Source organism: Cariama cristata, unplaced genomic scaffold, assembly GCF_000690535.1.
Source record: "Cariama cristata isolate BGI_N322 unplaced genomic scaffold, ASM69053v1 scaffold6904, whole genome shotgun sequence".
NCBI classification, from domain to species: Eukaryota; Metazoa; Chordata; class Aves; order Cariamiformes; family Cariamidae; genus Cariama; species Cariama cristata.
The window spans coordinates 23,542-38,975 of NW_009611159.1; the positions used below are offsets into that span (position 1 = coordinate 23,542).

Genomic DNA, 15,434 nt, shown 5'->3' on the forward strand with positions numbered 1-15,434 from the left:
CATTATCTTCAGTGATGCTTTGTCCGACTAGAATCTATGGTTAACAGGGCTGGTTCACCACACAGTTGGCCACATGCAGTTGGGCAGCAATGCAGTCTACCTTTTCATCACACAGGTGGAAAAATTCTCACAGTAAGTGAAAAATTTCTAAATACTTAGTCATGCAACTTCCATAATACTGATACAGGTCACCCAGTTAACACTACTTTCAAGAATAATAAATACATTTAAAAATTTAAGCCCTTGAGTTAGAAACAAAGACGTAACTCGGCTTCTCTTGTCTGTTCTGCTCTTTGATTGCAGTCACAATTTACACAATTGCAGGCACATTTACAGGATTCAAAACAGCCAACTGGTGGCCTTACAGTACCAAGTAAGATTCCCATTTGTTCACTTAAGTAACACCCAGCACCACCACTACTAAAAACTCTAGTAAGCATCTCTGCATAGGTATGAATATCTAAATACCTTTTGAAAACCAGACCAAGGTTTTTGGGAATGCTTAGAAAGACATTCAGAATAAAATAATACAGAGAGACTACCCAAATACCACAGCCAGGAACACAAATCACTAAATAGCTAGAGTCAAATTCCCCTTTGCTCAGAGGGTCTGCAGCAGTTTGCATCACTTCACCTTATTCACGTCCTCAAAACAGAGCTCATTAAAATATATTAAATGACTGCAAGGCAAATGAATACAATCAAGGTCACAGAAGGAACAGAGCTGCCAAATAACGTATGTCCTTGTCCATAAAGTATTTTCCCATTAATTACAAAGTTTTTGTACAGCAAGGAAAATTTTTAATAGTAAACTACCCATAGAAAGCTCTTATTTCCAATAGCATTGTCAAAATGCATCATAAAGACCATTTAAGCTTTAGGTTTCCATAATTTGTTCGGTTCTTTTAAAGCAGAGTGCATGCAAATTCCTTGCAGCACTTCTATTTGGGGGATTATTTCAACAGGCTATTCTTGAGTAGCTGACTTGTAATGTTTTAACGTGCGAGCAGAAGGATCCGTAGCTTTAACCCATTTTGGCATCCAGTAGTGGGGCAGCCAGTTGCTTTGCCCCGAGTAGTGTTTTTCAAAGATCTGGCGGTAGTAATAACTTTCTTTTGTTTTAGGTGTATTGAAAGGATATTTCTCCACTGCCTTTTCCAGCAGAAGGTCATCAACCTACAGACATAAGCAAAACTCAAGTTAAGCTGCAAATACGTTTGACTTTTACAAGTCAATTTGCTGCAAGTTAAAAGACATACAAGGATTCACCACCACTGAATGCCCACAGGTTTAAAAAAACAAAGAGTCTAGAACAGAGGAAGAGGCTTCCAATAGGTGAATTTTTGTCATAGGTTCTCTTGATCTTTATGAATACATAACTATATTTCCAGTGCTGTTAATATTTCTCTTTGCATTATGCGTGAAGCCCATTTCTCTTTGTGTTACAGTCACCTTTGCTGGTAAGCTCACAAAAACTTATCTTCTATCCTTCTCTTTACTGTGAATCAACTGGAACTTAAAGCAATCTTTCTGCCATATAAGTGGTTTCCTGTTTTTTTTTTTTCTCAGCTCACAGAGAGCTGTTGACTCTGCTTGTATCACCAAGATGACACCAAAGATGACTATCCTTTGTCCAAAGCCAAAATGCTGCGACTCTTCATTGGTTAGCAATGCAAACACAAGCTTTAAAAAGCAAAAGGGCGTAGCTAGGCATGGCTGGGAAAAACAGATGACAAACAAGTAAGGACATTATAAAATCATGACTCTCTTACTCAGCTGCAGAGTAAGTTCATGCAAGTGCCTTCAGCTGAAGCAGCTGCTTTGCGTGTAGCCCAAAAATTGCGTTTGCTGACAATCTAATTTGCAATCCAAATACCTAGATGATGTTCATTTCCTTACACAGTCATCTCTGTCAGGCTCTAGCATTTCTTTGTATCAAGGATTTCAAATGCCTTTAACCAACTCAGATAACTAGAAGAACGTTGATTAAAGTTTATCTTGCTCTTCCACCCTGAAGCTCAAGTTACCGTCATATGTCATACCTAGATTTATTCTCCCAACTAAGCATGTGAGCTTCCTCCCCTTGGTAGCCATATCTAATAAATCTAAATGCGAAGGACAAAAAAAAAAAAAAAGCAGTATTGTACCTGTTGATCAATATAGTCCTGAAGAATGGAAAACCAGGATTTCTTTACTGATGCTATACCGTCACTGAAAGCTTCTTTAGGTCTCCAGAGTATTTCTTTCGGAAGCAAGTTGGAACCTTCAAAAGACTGTCTTAAAAGGTATTTTTCAATTCCATTCTGTTTGCAGAACAAACAATGTCGTGAGTCTCAGGAATTGCAGTACAAAGATCTGGCTTTAAACACTTAAGAAATGGTTTCCTTTCAGAATGTCTGCTCTGAAAAGGGTTCCCACTAGTCAAACAATCCAGTAAAATATTTAAGAGCATGCTTGACCTTGGGTAGAGGACTTAACCATCGAATTCAACAATATGGTCATGCTTAGAACATGTACCAGTGAATTTGTAAGCTTACACTTGGGTCCAATGCTAGTTTTACATACCTTTGGGATTCGCAGTTCTGCTGGTAGAGATAAGTAATAAGAAGTAAACCGATGATCCAAAAACGGGACTCTCAGTTCAAGACTAAACAGGGAAAATAAACAGAAAAGACACCGAACTAATCCAACAAGTCATCTACTTACAAATTCCATAACAGTTAAGCTTTCCCTGTCTTTCACATAAACGTAAGGTTCTCTGCTTTTACTCAGAAGAAATTTCATTTGCATATTCATGACTGTCTGCATTTAATTCATCAATTTGGAAACTATATGGTCTGCACAGATTAAATAAAGATCTCTATGATTTATGATGCCATCTGCTGGCCAGCTTCTAGTACAAAGAATCTAAAGACTACAGTCCTGCTGGATTTGCAACTGTTGTACCACGTAACCAAAAGACAGCTATTGACTACTGATCCTGCAGCATTTGCACAAATTCTCTCCTATACCAGTGGCAGATACGCACATACAAAGTCTTCCTGCTTACATTCTCTTATGCATACCATGGCTTCTAAGGACACTGAAGGCAACAAACAAAATTACAGTAACTGTGCCTTCAGCAGAAAGAACCTCTCTCAGTGTGTTTCCTCAAGAGACATTACGCTGCCCAGCTTCAAAGTCAAACAGAGATGCTATACTGCATTCTACTAATGTCATTGTCACTGTAGCTTCTCCTCTGATAAAAAGCTTCAACTAGTTCAGGTAATACACACCTTCTGAGGCTCAGTTTCCACATACACTGACAAGATTTGCATTGTAAGTCTTTCCATCTAACTGATAAAGGCACTTTCACCACTTCCTCTCTACTCTTAATCCCTCTTCCTCTTCTCCATAAATCTGAACACCTTAAATTCAGTTTTAATTTGTTAATACAAGGGTTCTTTCTTCCTAGCAGTGCTGTGAAGCTGACACCAGCTTCTCTTTAAGAAATGGCAACTCTCCAAAGAGCAGCCAGAGTGTGATATTAAACAGCCTTAAATACGTGGCCAAACCTTTCAGCACAAAACAAATTATGAGGCAAATGGCAGGTCTCCTGCACCCTGTCCATCTTTTATATAGGAAAGAGAAACATAAGAAAGTCATAAAAAAACTGGGCAAGTCATTTTGTGGCAGGCTTAATATACAACACAAGTTTCCCAATAGGTAAGTTGTTTGCTTTGCTGAAGGTACCATCTTTTTCGCACCTATAGCCAGCTTCCCAACTATATTCTCCTCTTAATTTATGTATTTCTTTAGCAAAATAACGCTATTTTCTGCAATGTACAATTTGGCGATTCTTTAAGCTATCAGTCATACATACTGTATCTTAACATCTCTACTACAGTCAGCTACCTCAATGCACATACTATTCTCTTTCAGTATGTTTTTTAAAATTCCTCATATGCATGCTGATTATCAGATTCAAGATTCCCCTTTGTCTAAACCTCAATAAAACCCAGAGTCAAATACAACTTTGCCCTTCCTCCTTAACTTTGCATATTTATATTTCTAAATTCACTGCTTCTATATACACCAGTACAATCCCAGACAAAAGATATTTCCGGCACCAGCTGGCAACACAGTGGGCCCTGTCATCACAGAAGACCAGATTAAATTTTGCCACGTGGTTTGCTGTTGCTCAAATTCCTTCAGGCTACCACTTCAATTTCATCTTGGTATACAAATACCCAGCAGCCTTTTGCTTCAGAATCAAGAGCTACTCTAAGCAGAACTAATTAATCAAGAGGTACTGTAAGCAGATGTAATTAGATTTGCAGTTTCATTCCTCCTCTACCTTACTGTTCAGTACCTAAATCCACTGTCTTTTCTCATCCACTAAAACCTTCTTTGGCAAAGCACTGTCCGTAGCAATCACAAGTTTGTCTAGTAGTGTTTAGAACAAAGATGTGATTGATGATTACTCTCAAGACCAGCTTTGCCTGCCCTGTAGACTGCTAGCCCTCATGCCATGCTTCCCACCCATTCAGAGCACAGGGACCCTGAGTGCCTGTGCATACCTGGAACATCAGCAATGCCTGTTCCACCAAAACAGGTGGTGTCTCAAGTTATACTAAGATACAGAGCTCAAGCAGAGTATGGGGTGCACCCTATTACTACTCTGAAGACTGATGATCATCTTAGAATAGTTTAGAACAAGACAGTAGGAATAAAATTAACCTGCTTCACAATATTCTGAATCATTTAGTAATTCAAACAGTAACAATAAGTCAACAATTAACTGTTGTACGTTCCTCAACAGCAGCAGAACTTTTAAGATCTTCTTAGGCTTTTAAATCACTTGAGTCCTCAGCATCCAAGAGACTATGTTTTACCCATGTGCTGCAGTAGTTCTGTCTGCACGAAGTACATCAAACAGGTAGAGCTCCTTCAGGAGCCTCTCGCTCTCTTCTGCAGCTTCTTCAGGAGATGGTGCCTGTAACCAGACACATGCAGGTAGCACACAGACATAATACAGCTGCACCAAGAGAACCATTACTTGCTGTCCTGTATCTGGGTGGTAGTGATCACTGAGTGATCTCAGAACTAGCAAAGACTACATACAAGAAATGGCAGTCTCAGGTATTTCTGAAGTTTAAAAAAGTTATTTTTTTAGGTGATTAAATTAAATCCCTTGGATTTTATGCCACCTCAGGAGAAATATACAGCTATGACAACTCTGAAACATCACACCTTGAAATATCAGATTCTCCACTGAAGGAGAGAACGAGCAGCTCAATGGCTTTCTGTATAGGGAATGTATTTACCTTATGGAAATAGATATATCCTTGTGTCAGCTCATCTGATCCTTCTCCTGAAAAAATGACCACACTGTCTGTTTTCTTCCGTATATATTTGGAGACAAGATACATACCTTAAAAAAAATATAAAGTTATTAAAATACAGCTGCATGCATGACACTATAAACAGCTAGTGCAGTTTTAAATCTAGCATTTTAGAAGTTTCTGTCCTACACTACTTTCTTCCATAGCAAACAACTGCAATATGCTAAAATAACATTTGATTGTTATTCAAAGCCATCAACAGCCACACTAAGTAAGTGCTGCAAACACACCTAAACTGTGTACTTACACTTAGCCCTCAAAATATCAGAAAGATATGTCTGTCTGATCCTCGGAATGCTGGAGGATTCCCATGGGAACACATAGAGAAGTTGTTCTGACTCAGGTCAAAATTAAGCACATGATTAATTCCAGCACAGTCCTGAACAAGCCTTCTAGCTTTGGAGAACAAAACTAAAGGCAAAAGTTGCTGTTTAACTCTCTGCCACTGTGGCTTGAACTGGATGAAGCCTTTTTTTTAATTACTTTTTTTTTTAAAGAATCATTTATTAATCAGAATTATGCCTTCCCCTCATTGCATCTTTCCAAACAATATGCTTTTATAACAAAAGCATTAGAGATCTAATGAAAAGGATCTAGTTCATTATTTCTCATGTTAAGCAGCAATCACAAAGAGAGACAACAGATGAAAAGTTGGCTTTATTTAAAGAAACACTTCCAGTATTTCATATTGCAAAGTCCTATCTTCATGTACCAAATTCCACGCAGGGACCCGGGTCTTCAGAACTGTGTTGCCTATTTGGCTTAATAGCTTTTTTTTACAATGTTTTAGGATGACACAAGATTAACTGGGTAAAATGTTGTAGCTTGGATTACACAGAAGGTCACACTGCATTAGTTTTTCATCCTTATCAGGTTGGCAACCCTTTGTAAGAAGCAGCTGGTGACTTCCTTAATTTCTCAGAATCAAACATACATTATAAGAAACATATCTGGCTTGAATGTACATGTGTTACTAGAGGGTGACAAGAAATACTTCACTTTAATATTAAAATTATGCAAGGAAAGGGTAACCATAATTGTTTTGCCATCATAACATCTAGTACCTCAGATAAACTGCAAGTTTTTCCCCTTCCTCCAACATTCATATTTATCAGAGCAGAAAACCTAGACCTGTAGATCTAATGTTTCTTCTTCATAAAGCTTTTTTTCATCCCAAAGCTTCAGGAACAGCTCTTGACAATTGTTTTGTACAGTCAGTGACTCTGAAACTAATGACTGGGTTTGTGTCAGTGTGGTATCACAGACAAGACCAGAGAGCAGAACTTGGGAGTCCCAGTTCCCAGGTTCTGTGACAGCTAAAGAATCTAGCAGATGACGTTTTATGCAAAATCATGTAATACTTTGTGATATAAAGCAAGGATTGCTACTAGAAAGTCTTACCAATTGAAGCTCTTACTGTTGTTATATCATAGGTTTCCAAGGAGAAGATAACCTCCTCAATTGCCTGAATTCCCTCTTCAGAATTAAATATTACTTCGTGATGTTCACTGCCTATATGTGCTGCCACCTGTTTGTAAAAGGTGACAATAATGTATTGTTTTTCAGTTAAAACATTTTTTAAACATACATTGTGTTTAAAACACAAACGTTGAGTGAAAGCACCAGCTCCCTTCTGCCACAGTGAGAATTATATGACATTAGGCCAAGAAAAGATGACACTGTAGCAGCCCCTCTGACTTGCAGTGGTACATTTACCAGAGGGAACAGTCTCCCTAATTACAGTGTTCAATCATGATTACAACAGACCATCCAGTTGCTTGCCCAAGGCATAACAGAATCTGCAGAGGCTCTAAATACTCCAGATATTTGCCCTGAAGAGAAAAAGCAGCTCAAACACCATAACAGCCTGGATACCTAAAGGGGACCCCAGATACCAAACACTTTGTACAGGGCTCTGTACGACTAACTTACAGTATTTAACATATATACAAACACCATAGCTTAGGAACCATAGCATGGAGATTTACCCTAAAACCCAGAGGCAGAATTGAGACAACTCCAAAGTACCATCCTTTTGGTAACAATGCAACGGGAGTCTGTCATGAACATCTTCCAGATGCAAGAGAGAACAGGTAAGATTGAATTATCTCTTTCATAAGATTTAACTAAGCAGCAAACATTGTACTAAATTATTTACTGCAAACTGATTTACATCATAGCAATGCATCAATATTCAGTGTTACTATTAATACCACACCATGAAGTTAGCACCATTAATATACACTGTTTAGCATTCAGCAGCTCAGAACAAACTGAACGCAACGCTTACTATACCTTTCTTGCAGCCAGTAAGTCGGGACTGTTTTCCATTCCAATTGCAAAGGTTTGTAACGGATAATTGATGTTGATTTCTTTCATCAGTTTCAGAAGAACAGCTGCAACCAAGCTGGAGTCTAAGCCCCCTGCCAACAAAACAAATTATTTGGTTAGGTGTTTGACTGCCTTTTTGTTTCCCCTTAAGGGCACTGAATCTAGACAGCAGAATGTCATGAGTGGTCTTCATTTTTAAGCAGTGTGAACCCAAGGTAATTCTGGTACAAGTGCACATTTACTTCTGCTTAACAAAAGAACGAAGCGACTTTAGTGCAACATCTTCACTAACAGTTGTTAGGACTTTCGGTGTCGGAAGCACCAGTGGAAACTTCTTTAAGATACACAGAAAGTATCTCAACTCTGCTACAACGGATTTATTCTCCATTTCAAAACTGCCCTCTATCCTCTTCTTACCTACGCATTTGATACTCTACTGACAGACCTATGTAAGTTTTTTTTGGTTTGCTGTTTGAACAAAAAAAAATTAAGTAATAGAACAGAACGTTTAGCACAAGGATGCCACTCTTCCTCAATAATTTTTCAAAAGTGTGTTTCACACATTTTGAGTGGAATTAGTTTTTAAACATCACTTCAAAGTGAAAAAGTTCACTAGCGATGTTCTCCCCGCCTCCCCTCTTCTTTCTCAGAGGAGGACAGTGGAAGGATTTGAATGGTTTAGAAAACAAAAAATAAAACCAAGACATGCACAAGCTGCCTAGAGGTACTCTAAGGCTCCACTTTCTTATTCTCATGAGCTAGTTCTGCTGATCCTTGACTAGTTCTACTCACTGCTCCCCTCTGAAGTACTGAGCAAAACACAGTGCCTGTTCTCCCACATCTGACTGCGGTTCTGACAAGCACGAGGCAAAATCCTCTTCTTTTTGTTTCCTACAGTCTGCATGTGGTTTTTCAGCTAGTGCATTAGCATCCATTCCCACCCTGATCCCCTTTCTGGGTATGCTACCTTATAAAAAAAGTCTCCTTTTGCAGAAATTACATGCAGAGTCTGGGAAATGGAGAGCACAAAAATCGAACTGCGTGCTTAGGATGTGGAAATCAGGGAAATCAAAACCTGAGTTTCCACTGTGAAGTTACAGAACTCCCTCCGTGACTGGAAACAAAAGCACTTCTCCAACTGTGATGCTCCAAGCATACTCAAAATTGTGAAGCACTGAGATACTCTGGTATTATACCAGCACGGGCACTTAGTTTTGCTACTAGTACATTCTGCATGTGCATCTGAGGAGCTGTTGACTGCTTTCTAATTTGGTATCTAAAATTTGGGGTTTGAACAGCCTTTTGACTGAGGCTGGGAACTTCAGCTCTGTGTATCTCCCCATCTCATTTACCTCCCTCCTACTTTTTATGATGCCACAGTAAAGAAATGGTCCAAAAGTATCTCCCTAGTCAGTTCTCTCTCATTCAGATGCACATTTAATAGGGTTCATGATAAATGAGTGTAATTACTGATGTTCAGTGAATGCATGAACAGCACATCAGAACTCTAACCACAAGTACGAAGTGCTACAAGACCACAGTAAATAAGATGTCAGTCCCACAGCTACAAAGCCTTACCTCTGAAGTGCTCTCTGTAACACTGAGCCACTGGATCACAACACTGACCAGCTAAGTCAGTGAACAACTTCCTGTACCACAAGCTATTACCTCATGTGAAAAAGAGTGTAGCAAATAATTTTGGTCCAGATGGTCCCCTGTAACTTGGTAAACCAAGGGCAGTCTAGGATGGAGGTTAAAGCAAAGAAGGTGACAAGAACTTCACCATCTGAAACATGCCAATGCATTTTTCTATCCTCAATCTGCGCAAAGCGACTCTAATAGTTACATTTTCTTTCTAGACATCAACCTAAATATGAGATTTATGCTTAAGAATATATTGGGTGATTTTTCAATAAGAATATTATTTTTTTCATCTTAGTTAAAGAGTGTTTCAAAAAGCCAACATCCCAGCCCAGAGTAAACTTTAAGAGCATAAGACTTTCAAGATACTTGTAAACTGGAAAGCTTTATCACAAGCTAACAAGTTCTCTGCTCTAAAAAGCAAATGAAGATTCAGATCACTTCAGGTACATCACAGCAGAATAGCCAGTATACTTTCCTCTAAGTAGCAGAGGATGGGTGAAAGAGAGAAGACACAGAATCATTGTGATTCTTGCTACTTACCTGACAGAAGACAACCAATTCTTCTGTGAGCCATCAAACGTTTTCTAACAGCATTTTCAAACAGAATACGGATGTTACTTTTCACTGTTTCAAGATCAAAGCCTGTCCAGAAAAGAAAAGGAAAAATAAAAATTCCAAGAAGTGTTAACGTAGCCTTTGCTGGATTCTGCTATTAGGGAACAAAAATATTTGTCTGAATTTCCTTTGATAAAGATGGCATGCAAGTTCATCTTTGTACACAGAAAAGTACACTTTCGTACACTTCGTGCCTACAAAAACAAGTTAAATCCCTACATTATACATTATAAAGGTTCTTCCAGGTTTGTTTGGGTTTTTTGTTTTGTTTGTTTTTAAAAGGGCACCCTTTTAAACTAATCAATGCAAATTTTATATTCAACAATTATAATTTTTTCACTTTTTAATCAGAATAAGTAGCAAATGCTTTGCTGTACTACCTGAAGGCAGAGTTTCCACTGTATCACAGGCAACATGGAGTGGTTCATCTTTATAGCTATGAAATTTTACCAATTCCACTGATGCAACCTTGCCAGAGGGCTTTAAATCCAACACTTCATAATGACCCGGGAGAAATGGTTCCACTTTAGAACATAAGGATGTTGAATGCTTTAAGTTGGCAAGTCCTACAGATAAAATAGGGGGTGGAGGGGGAAAAAAAAAAAAAAAAAGTCAGGGTTTTTTACCTAGGATGGTTAAGGTATACCTCACTCAATAGCCCCTGTACTAAAACAATAAACAGTATTTTCTCCAGATCCCAAATCTGGTATTAAAAAAGTAACATTTTGAGTCAGAGTCTGCCCTGACTAGAGCATGATTCTGCGTCTGGCAGGTCACACACATAGATCTGAGCCATCTTGAGCTGAGGCAGACAGCAGAGAAAGGAAGACAGCAAATTTTACTAATTGGTAAGTAGCAATTTATCACTATGAGCATTAAGAAGAGCACTTTTCTAACCGACTACATGATGTCCAGGTCAAGGTGTAATATACTTATCAGAATTCAAATGACAATAACTGATTCTGTGTTTAAAACCAAGTGTGGCCAAGCTAACAAGGGGTTTTTAATAAAGTTACATCACTGAAGTTATTGCTTAAATGGCATTGATTTAGTGATTTCATAGCTCATGAGTTCCAGACTGATCTACACCACTGCTAATGAATGCCAAGAGTCAGACTTGTAGCTAAACCTCATTTCCATTCGTCTTGCAAAAGAGGATGTTTTGCACCTGCTGGTCACCTGGATGCCCCTTGAGGAATGCCACAAAAGAGTTACTGGTCCCTTTCCAACAGCAATTCAGTAATTCACTGTGATGTTACAGGACACAGTCCCTGAAATACTCACTTCCCTTCCTCCTTCCCAAGAAGCAGAGATGGTACAGCTCTTCGTACTACTATTAGAGGAGTCAACCTACACTGGAGTTCGATAATAAAATTGATATACAGTAAATGGGAGAAACCCAAGTAGTTGTGAAAGTCGATTTTAGCCAAAGTGCATTTTAGGCAATAAACTCCCTTTTGGCATTGCATAATGAAATCCAAACAAGTGTCAAGACTAGAGATAATTACTTAGAAAAGAGTAGTGGATGTGTCATCTCAAAGAGGAAAAAAAAAAAAAAATATCATCACCAAATAAACTAAGTGTCACTAGAAAATTACCCAATGCTGCAAGAAATTTCAGTAGGATTTTAAAAATTCTTGGTTTTTACAGATTAGCAGTTCTTGCGGAATTATTTCCTAGTTCACCATAGAACACCAGGAACTAATTCTAATATAATTTATCACAATAAATACTGCTATAGGCTCAATACTGCTATGATTCCAGAACACAAAGAATTATAAAATTAAATAAGTTATTTTAGAGATATTAAAGGACAGTTAAACATCTTAGAGGTTTATTATCTGTGGGTTTTGTTTTAACGATGTATCGTTCTTATACTACTAAATATAGTTCATTTATTACTGAACTTACAGTTCTCTTTCTCTTCACACTTAGAAGAGAAGCCTGACAAAGAAGTTTGTCTCCGACAACAATACCTAAGATTATTTAGGCACTAAACACAACTGGTTTTACCTTTTGCCTCAGAACAGACACCCAAAAATCCATCATCAGTCAGCACCTTGAACAGTGGTCTGACTCCATAAGTATCTCTCGCCAGAAACACTTTTCTGTTTGCAGTGTCCAAAAGGATGAAAGCAAATACACCATCTAGCATGGATGCTGTTTGTTCTATTCCTCCTCTGTTGTAAAGATGAAGGATAACCTCACCATCCACTAATGTTTGATATTCAAATCCAAACTGCTTCTGCAACTAAGAAAAAAAATATAAAGAAAAACATGAATAAGCATTTGCAAACATTGACTGCTTATTAATTGAAAAAAACCCAAAACAACAACATGATTCATGTAATTGTTTAATAAGCAAAATAATTCTGGTTTTGTAAAAATCACAGTTCAAAAGTTATACAAACATTTCCCGCCAGAGAAGGAAATTACACTTTTGTGTTCAAAATATTACCCAGGATCATCTCTCAGACAATGTAGATTGACTCTGCAGCCTTCAGCAACTTACATAATGGCAAGGGATACATTTCTATCGGAGGATGTCAAACCGCAACCCCATGGCCCTGGTCTTCAGAAGCGCTAGCCTCCCCATCTCCCACACAAATGGCAGAAGCAGGCAGCCACTGCTTCCAAAACAACTCAAAAAAGAAACAAAGACTTCATTTATTGTAGTCTCAAATCACTCAGTGTCACCTTCTTATCAGATAATGATGACATTTACACGAGGCCCCCCCGGCTCCAAAACACATAGACATCGATAATATCTGTGCAGAGTACAGTACTTGAGAAATAAACTTTCGTTTACTTTTAGTCACCACAATTCCTCTGTGTTTGATTGGTTGGGGTTTTATGCGGAGAGAATTTCCTTCTGCTTAATCTTCCTCTGTTCCTCAAACTAACCTTTTCACTCTGCCTGTGCAGATGGAGTTGGGGAGGAAGAAATAAGCTGTCAGACTTAAGTCAGACCAAATATTCTTCACGTTCTTGTGGTGCTACTCTTAAAGTCCAATCAATATCTACCAGACAGGGGGAAAGACAGGTTTTCAATAAACACTAACAAGCCAAGAAACCCCACAAAAATCAATGCTTCAGCATTTTAAGTCCTTTGATGTTAATTACTATTTATGGGGCGAAGTCTTGGATCAAATTGAGTCAATATTAAAATAACCAAGTCACTGCCCTAAACAAGATGCTTGTTTCACCAGTCATTCTTTCCTAGGTAGGTTTCAGCCACAAACCTGAAAGAAAAATCTCTTTATAAAGAAAGAGGGTACATAACGTAGTGAGAACAATCAAACAAATTCCTGCAGATGGCAATGCAAGTTTTGCGTAATTGAAGTCCCCTTAAGATTGTATGTGTAGCACAACTGAGAGTAGTTCTTACTGCTTTCAACAGCAGAAAAAACCACAATGCAAAGCACAGCAAGTATTACAGACTTGGTACAAATGTTGGTACAATACATTTCACATGTACCGCAAGGCAAAATATATTTCACCTTTCAAACAGACAGATACTTGAAGACTCGGGAGGGGGGGAAGTCTCCTGCCTATTCAGTCAAATTTCCAATGATGTTACTGATGTCACTGACATCACTGAGAGCAGCCTGACTCTGACTTCAAAAATGTGATGTTAGAAGTACCAAGATATCTCAGATTATTCATACGTTTCTGATACTACCATACTCGGTTTATGATTTATTTTAAGCATTCTGTTTCAGCATGATTCAGAAACAGTCACAATTGTAAGCTGCTTTATATGCCAAATTTGGATGATCTGAATCATTTCCTTTTACAAGTAACACAGGCGGCATGGACATCTCAGCACAGGGACTGAGGCACATAGATGATGCTCAGCAGCAGTATCACACCCATCAGGGACATTCAGAAACTTTAGGAAGTAAGTACAGAGTTGCTGCTTGTTTTGTGCTGAAGAGACTTAGGTGGCTCTCAAAAACCCCACAAAGCATCTGCCTTAAGCTGCAGACACCTAAGGACTTCGGTGGCATATCGGAAACACCTCCCTAGTGCTTGTTCCTTTTACATAAATACATAAGCCTGCTACACATTGTAATATCATAAGTGACATATCCCATGTAGCTTGATATGCAGAAATAAAAATGCAATACCCAACAGCTTGAAGAAGAACCCAAAAATAACTGAAGAGCAAGACAGTCTAAAAGCATTTGCATTATAGAGAGAGGGGGAGAAAGGCTTGGAACTCCACTCCAAGAGATAATGAAGAATGCATCTTTATTTTAGACTGATCAAACGTGAAGATACAAACACTAATTGCCCTTCTTGTCAGTTAAAAAGTGTTTTATCAGTATTAAAGACTAAGTATGCTACTAAGTAAGCCACCACAGAACCACAGCTCATTGAGATAATTTACTTCCTTTTAAATACTAGTCATTTGATAACTTTTTAAAATTCTTCTGATATTCTAGTCCACCACGTTTCAAAAATTTTCTGAATATCCACTAGTTATGAAATTAAAAAAAGAAAATGCTGTATAATCCATACAACACTCACCTGTTTGAAATTGTAGATTTCTCCATTGTAACACAGCCACAGATACGGGAATTTCTTCACCCGGATAGGCTGCATACCATATAACTGATCAACAACCGCAAGGCGGTGGAAACCGAAACAACAGTTGGTGAATCCATTGACGTTCTCAAACCGAAACGCATCAGGACCTCTGTGTGCTATCTTCATGGCACTTAGACACTGGACAGAAAGGCATTCATCACTCCCAAACAGGGCCCAGATACCACACATTGTGAGGCTGTTGTTCTACCTGAAAGTGGAGAACCTGTTCATAAAGACATGAACATTATAAGCAAGAGCTGACACCTAGAAAACACAGACAACAAACACAGGTTATTAATCACTTAACTGTCAAAAGGACTGATCAAGAGAATAACAGACTTTACTAACACGAAGCAAAACCCGGTTTGCCCAGAATATGATAAGCAACCTTTGGCCAGCAAGAAATCAGGTTTAAGTTTACCTTTAGGTACACCAAGGTTGTCTACTTTTTTTTTTATAGAGCACAAATAGGACAAATCATTACTGGGCATCGAGTATGATCTGTTGAAGTAACATCATCTCAGCAGACACGTTAAGAGTCCTTTCAGTTTGCCTTTCAGTATATAAGAAGTTTATAAGAAAGAGAGGGGCTTTTTACCAAGGCCTGTAGTGACAGGACAAGGGGCGATGGTTTGAAACTGAAAGGGGGTAGGTTTAGCCTGGGCTTCCCCAGCACAATGGCAGGCCCAGACGAGGAAGAAAGGCATGGAAGGAGCAATGTTGGTGCAGTGCTGTGCCGCGCTCCCCTCGGCATGCCTTTTCCAGCCCCAGTGCCCCTGGAGACACAGGCCTTGGAGCTCTCTGAACCCTAACCCTAACCCACGCTCGAGGCGGGCTGAGGCTGGGACCTACAGGTCCAGCGATGGC

At 38.7% G+C, this 15,434-nt stretch overlaps 1 protein-coding gene across 1 annotated transcript; it reads right to left on the reverse strand.

Annotated features, from left to right (window-relative positions):
• Positions 1-744: 744 nt before the first annotated feature.
• Positions 745-14,790, reverse strand: ASNS (asparagine synthetase (glutamine-hydrolyzing)). The gene is made up of 11 exons (XM_009698130.1): positions 14,508-14,790; positions 11,988-12,225; positions 10,355-10,540; positions 9,900-10,001; positions 7,680-7,807; positions 6,786-6,912; positions 5,307-5,413; positions 4,875-4,975; positions 2,566-2,647; positions 2,148-2,303; positions 745-1,176 (listed from the first exon to the last, which is right to left on the reverse strand). Exons 1-11 carry the CDS (start codon positions 14,754-14,756, stop codon positions 967-969), a joined length of 1,686 nt encoding a protein of 561 aa, XP_009696432.1. The 5' UTR covers positions 14,757-14,790; the 3' UTR covers positions 745-966.
• Positions 14,791-15,434: the final 644 nt, after the last annotated feature.